Source organism: Aplysia californica, unplaced genomic scaffold (genome assembly GCF_000002075.1).
Source record: "Aplysia californica isolate F4 #8 unplaced genomic scaffold, AplCal3.0 scaffold00641, whole genome shotgun sequence".
Classification (NCBI taxonomy): Eukaryota; Metazoa; Mollusca; class Gastropoda; order Aplysiida; family Aplysiidae; genus Aplysia; species Aplysia californica.
In genome coordinates this window covers 400,531-409,416 of record NW_004797911.1, presented here as the reverse complement: position 1 = coordinate 409,416, position 8,886 = coordinate 400,531, and the positions used below count along the sequence as shown (strand labels likewise).

Below are 8,886 nucleotides of genomic sequence, written 5' to 3'. Positions count from 1 at the left end.
CAAAAAAAAAAAAAAAACCCGCAACAAAATCTACAACTGGAAAGTGTAAAGTAGGTGCTGGTACTCATGCACCCTTCTGTGTTATTTTTAATTCCCATTGAATGTCTAATTGAGCCCTGCGACAAAGTCCCAATTAATGATCCATAAAAAATGAACACTGTAAATAGAGTAAATACCGCACCTCTCAAAATCACTCACGGCACGAACTTTGGGACTTTGACCAATCTATCTTATATCAATATACAATCAATGTTATCATTTTTTGATTAAAAAGCTACACCATATTTTTTTTTAGTTGTGTTGTTTGTCACGGATGAAAGAAAAGAGGCACTCCAGCGGTACCCACCTTCTGAGAATGGCTTTTTTAAACAACCATGGTTACATAGCATGGTATTTTATTTCTTTTAGCAGTAGAACTTTTTTTTTCTTCCATAAAGTGCCAAGAAACGCACATTGCATATTTCTCTATCACTAGTGACATACTGTCAATTTGACAAACCCCACCCCCCCTACCTCTGACAGGATTCAGATAATTAGACACACAATGTTGACCCTGCCACACGAAGATATAGTTTGATAAAATCACTTCCTCGCACCGGAATTGAACTTACATCTTCTACATGCAGAAGCAAAGAGCCCCTCCATTACACCAAAGATTCCCAGTCTTGACAAACGACAAATATGAAAACAGGCAGCAACATGAAGACTGTACTTAGCTCAATGAGCCAGCCTTGGGCTAATGGTTAAAACCTGAGCTTCAGAGTACTAGCTGATATATATGTACCTCTCCTTTCATCCACTCACATAAACCGCAGCATGTAATTTAGAAAGTTCAAAGCTATTGTACCTGTAGAAGTTTTTTACCCCTATCAATGCTATTTATATCACTTAGAAGGCAGGCTGCTTTGGCTCTGCCCGACTGTCCTACCCGGGCTGAGAGGGACACAATGTTCCAGCAGAAAAAAAGGAAATACTCTATAGAAATTCTCTTCCTCACAGGAAAGGAATAACGGCCATCTTTTCTGAGAAAACTTACTCAGATAAAGAAAGAAAAAATAATAATTTACAAACTAAAATTTACAAGTAAATGTCATACAGGATAGACACATATCTGAGGGAGTACTGTGAAAGGGAGACGTCAACCTTCCAAAATGAAAAAAAAACAGTCCTTGACCTAACCACTCAAAATAAAAACCCAAGTTTGTCGACTCTTTAAAGGAATGTAACGCTTTACAACACTGCCTGCTAATCCATAATTAGAGGGAAGATGGAAAGTTACATTTGTTGGCCCAAATAAGTATTGACTTTTTGGGAGGAACTGAGCAACATGAAGGCACTGATGCTTTACCCTCCAAAAGTCACCGTGATAAAAGGCCAGTACCTTCATTAAAATTAGATGGTTTCACAAATATCACATTGGAAAATCATTGATAACAAGGCAAAACAAGCAAGTAAAGGCCATATGTTCAGAAACTTTGTTTATAAATGAAGGAGTTGAAATATTTCATGATATAAAAAGCGTGATAAACGAACCGAAATTGCAGTTCAAATAACAGCCAACTGAATTAGCCACCATACACAGAACGAAATTTAAGGCCGACTTAATCCTCCGCCCACACTAGGAGAGTTAAACAAGATGCAGCATTGAAGCCATCACACATTATTAAAGCATTCATGGACAAAGTGACAACAACAGTTCAAGAAAGGGAGTTCAAAATTCAAAACAGACTATTCTGAGTTGACAATAGTCTTTAGCCAGTTTCACTTCCCTTACAATTGTTAGAAGTCAATTAGAAGTGTTGATTTGTCTCAATTACTGAGACAGCACAAAGAAACAAAGCCTGTATCAATACCCGAGACAGCTGCCTTGATGTTCATCTCATTTAAAGCATAAAACTCATTTCTATCTCCCTAATAGTTTTCTCATGCCGATTCACTTAACTGTCTACCATCATATCTCTGATCTACTCAACGGTATACCAAACGACCAGTCTGACAATTATTTAACTAAATGGTCTACTATAATTATACACAACCCTAACTCATGGTTCGGTTTGGAAGTTCATTGATAGACTAGTAGACAACCAAGAAGTGGTACACTGGCAAAAGACAATCAAGTAGAACAGAAACACTGTGAAGTAGACCATTCATCAAGTGGACTAGCACCAGTTTTCTAAACCCTTTCAGTGTCAATCTACAATAATATATCATGATATACATGCAATCCATGCCATGCTAAAATTACCAACCTGTAGTAATGATAAACACGAGGAAACAGAGAAGGGCTGGGATATGATTTTTTTTTTCTACAGGTGAGAGTTCTATGGGGGCTTATCTTTCATCAATAATGCGCATATTACATTTATGTGTAAGATTTCAGCACTCAAACCAGGAATCAAATACATTTAATTTAAGAGTATTCATCAACATACAACTAGGTCACTTTTAACTGTTTGACTCAAAAAGAGACCATGCAAACAAGACAAACGCAACTCAGTGACAGAGAGTAAGGTCGCTGAGACATACACCAGACAGAAAGAAAAAAATGGGTCAACACTTGGCGCTCCCCTAACCACCCATTATCAACTGATATTCCTCAAATTTTATAAAAATCCAAGTCGACATTGAATAAAAGGTCACTTTGGTGTTCACAGAGTTAAGACGAGTTCATACTCCTGAAAGTCCCTCCAGATTTATCACAGCCTTCTGGGATCCGGATTGGCTACGGTAATGACAGGGCTGGGGGTGGGGGGGAGAGAAATTTACATCAAATACAAGTGTTGTGTGTGGATAGGTAGACTGCTTTATTTCATGGTGCCATTTAGATCAAAATTTTAGACAGGTATAGATTGTGATTCAAAAGGAAGCAGTGCAGCAAGTGACCCAGATGGGACTATTTTAAGGAAAAATGCTCCCCCTCCCCCTCCTCCCCCAATAACACCACCAAAATATTGCAAATACGGCCAGTGACAATCTAGCCCACAAAATCTATTTTTTTTAAAAAGTAAATTACTCATTTCAAACATGCTCAATCACAAACCTGTCTGAATAATAAAACGGAAAAAATAAAACCAAACAACCGGCAGGCTAACAGGTTACTGTGTGATGAAACCTGTACAATTTATTCTACATGGGGTAAGTCAGTCTTATGACAAGAACATAAAATACTACCTTCTCACATAACACGCTACAACCTACCAGAAAGTTTCACAAAAAACTTCTCCCGCCTAAGACTTACAGATAAAAAATTCTACAAAATCTACCCCCCCCCCTTCTTCTTAGGTCGGGGGCAGCCCCCCCCCCCCCCCCTGAAACCCCCAATGTTGTTAAAAACAAGTCAAATATTACTAAACCATTGGTCCTATTGTAATAGAGATTGCTTAAAAATATAATATCATTTAAACTAATAATTTGCAGTGGATATAATTATAAGAGTCAAAATGTGTGTATATAGCAGATAAAAATGAACAAGAATTTAAGTGCTTTGGAAATCTTTAAGCTTGAAACGGGTCTATGAGTAAAATAATACAAAAAATTAAAAAGGTATCAGGTAGTTATTTCTGACAACTAGGCCTACACTACTACACACACATTCTTAATTTTTTTTTAAAAACAGCTACGAAAAATCACAAGGCTTAATTTCTTACATATGTATATATATATATATATAACCTGACCTCAATACCTTCATCTTTCAGTGAATTGTGTGCCTCTGTCGTTAAAGCGTACAATTTTAACCTTAGTTAAATGTACATTCAAACCTGCCTTAACGGAAACCTGTCTTAATGGACTCCCCCCCCTCCCCCCCATATTTCCTCTTTAATTACCTGTATAAAACGGAAACCTGTCCGACACGGAAACGGAAATAAAAATCCGCTCCCTTCCGAGGGGTTTTACCTGTCTTAGACGGAAAATGCTTTGCCCGCTCAGCCCTGATTTGAAACAAAACTCCCTAGTCGGTTCCTCCGGCTCTAAACTTAATGCTATGGCCATGTCGCTGGGCAAGGAAGGGAGTAGGGGTGCAATATGGCATGGGGCTAGATGTTACCACATCACGTGAGCCCTGAGCGATGCAGACAGTGTGGGTGCGAAATATCACGAGTGCCCATGAGAGTGCTCCAGTAGCGAGCAACTACAGAAACTTTCTTGGGTAGCCAGAAGCCAGAGGTGTGAAATTAGAAAGACCAATGCCTGCCGCCTTGATCGTACGGCCAGCCGAGAAGAGAGTTCCTCAAATCATTGTTACACGATGGCAGTGAGGGATGGTATTAGTTAACTGTGCTTGTTACACCGGTGGGTGGGGTTAAGTTTGGAAGCAAAGGAAATGTTCAAACGTTTCTGTTTTTAATAGGTCAAACAGTGGTCCTATGAAAGGCAAGCACTGGTAATAATTGGAAGACTGACACACATGTCATTCATTATCAGACAGGATAGCAATTGAGAGGTGTGAAATTTTGACAACTGCTTGACGATCGGACAAGAAGCGATCCTTGATCCCACCGGCTGGGCCTTTGATTTCCCCCCCCCCCCCTCCATCTCCCCCTAAATTCCCCTGTCTAAGACGAAATTTTTTTCAGGCTCCCTTGCGAGTCCATCTTACACAGGTTCGACTTTACTCTGACTCAGTAAGATAAAAAAAAGGTGGCCAGAATTTTTCACAGAAATGAACTGAACAGCAAAATGACATTTTTAGAAAGAACAAGGTTGAAAAAGCTATATTTTCCTTTCCATTTGCATCTTCTAATAACATGACAGGAATTTTTTATTTTTTATTAGTCAAGATACAGACTAAAAATACTTGATATTATATTCCTTTTTGAAACATAATATCATCCTCTAAAATGTCATAATGTTAAAAAGCTCTCAATTTTAATACATGTGTGTAAGTTAATAACTGAATGCAGAAGATGATCATCCATCCAGCGTACAGTTCTCATGGAATTTCTCCTGAAACTTTTAGAGAGCTAAACCCTTGGGACTAATGACTAAACGACGTTGATACAAAACTCTTTAATTTACCACTGCATACTACTATGAAACAAACCTTGCCCCACCCATAATTGATTTACTCCATCCACCAGCCTATGGCTGACCAATAGAAGATCGAAGTGACTATTTCTCCAAAAGTTCGGGAAAATAAAATTGAACTATATTCCTCCGAACAGTTTCCGTTCTCGAGATTTCTTGGTTATTTGCAAGAGTTCAGCGTTATCTTTCTTCATTCTGCCAGGACTGGGAAGAAGCATCTTTTGCATCGAATTCAATAATTCTAGAGCTAGATCTAGAGATTTTTAAACCATGTCTGAACATTCAGATACTTCAGTTGTGGTTGGGCCAACGTTCTCAGACTATCCTTCATTTGAAAATACCTTCAAAAGGTATGGCGAGAAAACAAGACTGATCGACCATGGCAGTAACCTATTTTGCATTTAGTCATCCACCAAAAACTAAAATCCTTCATCTAAATTTTTAAAAATCCCTTCATGACGACCCCCCCCCCGTTCACACCTTACACACACACTCATCTCATACTTATCATAAGCACACTCTTACAAACACACACACTCACACGTACACTCTCACACAAACACACACGGGCCACTCCATTCGCAACTATTATCAACAAATCTCGAGAACTGAAACCGTTCGCAGAAATAGAGTTCAATTTTATTTTCCCGAACATTGGGAGAAATAGAGCCAGCCCAAAAGAAGAGCCATCATACATCCGTTTTTCTTCCGCTGATTTTTTTTAAAATCTCAAATTTTGACAAAATTGTCAACATAATGTTAAAAAAGGGGTGCTTTTTCGGTAGTTCCCACCCCCTTTATTTGAGCCTGACCTACATCTAGATCTAGAGTCTAGATCTATACGTTTGATCTGCGGCAAGCTAAGATATCAAACCTAAGAACTGCAAAACATAAAATTGTGGTAAAATTCAGGGGGGGCATGCCCCCCTTGTTATTGTTGTTGTTAGCGATCCAGTAGCATCTGAGCGTTAACTCTTCTGCATGATGCCATTCGGTAATAGTTGCATGTTTGTTCTAACTGTTGTCTTGAGGAGTAGAGGCAAATAGATGTGTGGGGTAGCTTGGGAAGAAAACATCCCCTTAAATCAGTTAGTTTTCTACAGAAAAACAGATGATGTTCCACTGTCTCTGAGGGGTAGTCACATAGTGGGCAGGCAGCAGACTGCTTTACTCCAATTCGGTTGAGATGTTGGTTGAGGGGTACATGTTGTGTTCTAAGTTGGAAGATTATGGATTGGTCTCCCCTCCTCAACTCATTGATTGGATCTTTGACCAGTGGTTTATTCATGTGGCCATACATCCTCCTTCCTGTCGTACCTGTGGCCCAATCATTCATCCACTCTTCCTTGAGGTTTGACTTGATCATTTGGCAGCAGGTGGTGTAATTCGTAGGAATTTCAGGCTGAGGGAGACTAGCTCCTTTCTTTGCCAGAGCATCAGCTCTTTCATTTCCCGGTATCCCAGTGTGGGCAGGAATCCATTGTAGGACTACTGCAAGCCCCCCTGAAACCCCCCCTACTCTTGGGGCCAAAACCAGCGAATAACAATTGCGGGGTGGGAACTACCGAAAAAGCGCCAAAAAAGGCATATAAACCTATATTTAATAATGAAGATGACAACAAAGGCAAAGGTGGGTAGATCTTTAGAAGTCGAAATTTGGAGACCTGCACTCTGCTGTAATTTAATCGCTTCTTTTCAAACTTTGCCTGAGGTAGTGTAGAGTAGGGGGGCCTTAGTAAGTTAGAACCTTCTAGACTAGATTCTAGTTATATAATGGTAGCTTTTGTTCTACTAGGTTAGATCTAGGAGACTAGATCTAGATGTCTAGAGTAAAGATCTAGATTCTAGACAAAGTATTCAAAGAGTCCTGGACCGAATCTAGAAAATACAGTAAATCTTCAAATTTGGTAACATGATTGACATGATGTCATTATAGATCTAGAATTAGATCTAGAATCTAGATCTACATCTAGATCTAGATATAGATCTAGATATAGAATCTAGATCTAGATCTAGATCTAAATCTAGAGGAGAGATAAAGAACCTTTAAATCAGATTATTAATTATTCTGTCTTTTCTTTTACCAGATCGAACGACGTTTCTAGAATCTAGATCTAGATTTAGATATCTAGATCTAGATCTAGATTCTAGATCTAGATATCTAGATCTAGATTCTAGATCTAGATCTAGATTTTAGATCTAGATCTAGAGAGCGTGACCCAAACAAGCAAACGGAAATCAAGTTTTCAAAAAATTATCACTCCCATTGCCATTGCCTGACCAATTTGAAATTTCAAGAAATTTTCATGAAATGAAATATAGTCTAGAGATCTAGAAAATCTAGTCTAAACCAAAATATTGAACACTGCATCTATTTTACTTAATACGTTCCATGCCAACTTAAAATCGGCTTTGTAAAATATTTAAGACTAAGATTAAATGGGGAATTGGGAACTCGACAAAAATGTGCCCTACATCTTTCGGTTGGCAGTCCAGGCCCAGGGCCAGGCCTGGTGATGCTCTGCGTGTAACACAGACACCGACACCATGCTGACACTTTCAAAACTTTACACTACAACTGTATATGTAATATTACCTGCTTTTAAGGGACATTGTTGGCACTCTGTATTCCATGGGTCAATAATACTGGCGCCTTTACGTTATCACATCCATCATAATGTGGAAAGAAAAGGAGGTTCCCAAAGAAGTGTTTTTTCGACTCGGTAGCATCGGCTACATTGTCGGTAGGTTTGGGGGATCCTTCGGAAAAATACGAGTCTCACACACACTTAGATTTCACTACTATGAATAGGCATGAAATGACATCCATTTCATAGATTCCTTGAATATAGGAAATCTTTATCTTAGAACACAATCACACAACAAGTAAGCTGGCATTGCTAACTCTAAAATCCTCCATGTAAGGCCGTATTTACCAAATGTTGTTCCGCAGTCAAATAAATCAGTACGCCACAGCTGGAATCGTTATTTTTAAATAATTTTCCTAGACCCTTATTTTTAAAATGTGAGCACCCTAAAATAAAATTTTATTTTCACATACTCATTCGACTTATTTTTTGACGTAATAATGACAAAAAATGCAATTTGTTAACAGCTTAACATAACTATTTCGCTATGCGGAGGAAAGAGTAACGGGGAAATCATGACGTCACACAAAGGTCATGTGACTTTGCGAACCCTTCAAAACCATTGCCTACTTTCGTTTTCGAAGGCGAACTATCGATACCATGTTTTTTCGAAGCTCTTTTGAACTGTGGCGTCCTTTCCGACTTTCAGATTACAAAAATACTTTTGTATTTGCATTGGTTTGTTTATGGGATTTCAGATTGAATTATTTTATACAGGGAAAATTTTGTGGGACATCAAAAGTCAAAAGAAAAACAAGAAACAGAAGAGGACAGATATCCACGAAATTTGCGAATATCCACTTGATTACACACGTTCTACTTATGAACGCAAAAATACATTAACGTAGTTTTTTCTTGCTGTTTTTGTTTTTCGTTTTTTTGGTAGGCCTAAGTGATTTATGGCGCTCGCAACTACATTAGGTCATATGTTCAGGCGGGACACATTTTAAAAATGTTACGCTTGGTATGAATTAATTTTGAATTTTGCCTTGCATAGATTTTGCCTGGTCGAAGCCTCATCTTATCGATTTTGGAACCACCAATAGATCTTTCGTGCACAACGTGCACTCGGGACCTCTGGTAATTTTACGTTCTTGTCCAAGAAGGCTAGGTGATCTATCTTACCCAGGGGCGAAGCGTCTATATAATCAAATAATCACTGCTTCCCTTCCTAATTTTTAAACATTGTCGCTGTCAAATTCATCCATAA

At 38.6% G+C, this 8,886-nt stretch overlaps 1 protein-coding gene across 1 annotated transcript in view; it reads right to left on the bottom strand.

The window, feature by feature from the left end:
- Positions 1 to 8,054, bottom strand: part of LOC106013067 (uncharacterized protein DDB_G0271670) — a gene marked incomplete at its 3' end in the record, with an annotated part of 46,841 nt that extends 38,787 nt beyond the window's left edge. Inside the window, 1 exon segment of the mRNA XM_013087809.2 lies at positions 7,625 to 8,054. Coding sequence (XP_012943263.1) covers positions 7,625 to 7,662 — 38 coding nt within the window.
- Between the last annotated feature and the right edge of the window lie 832 nt (positions 8,055 to 8,886).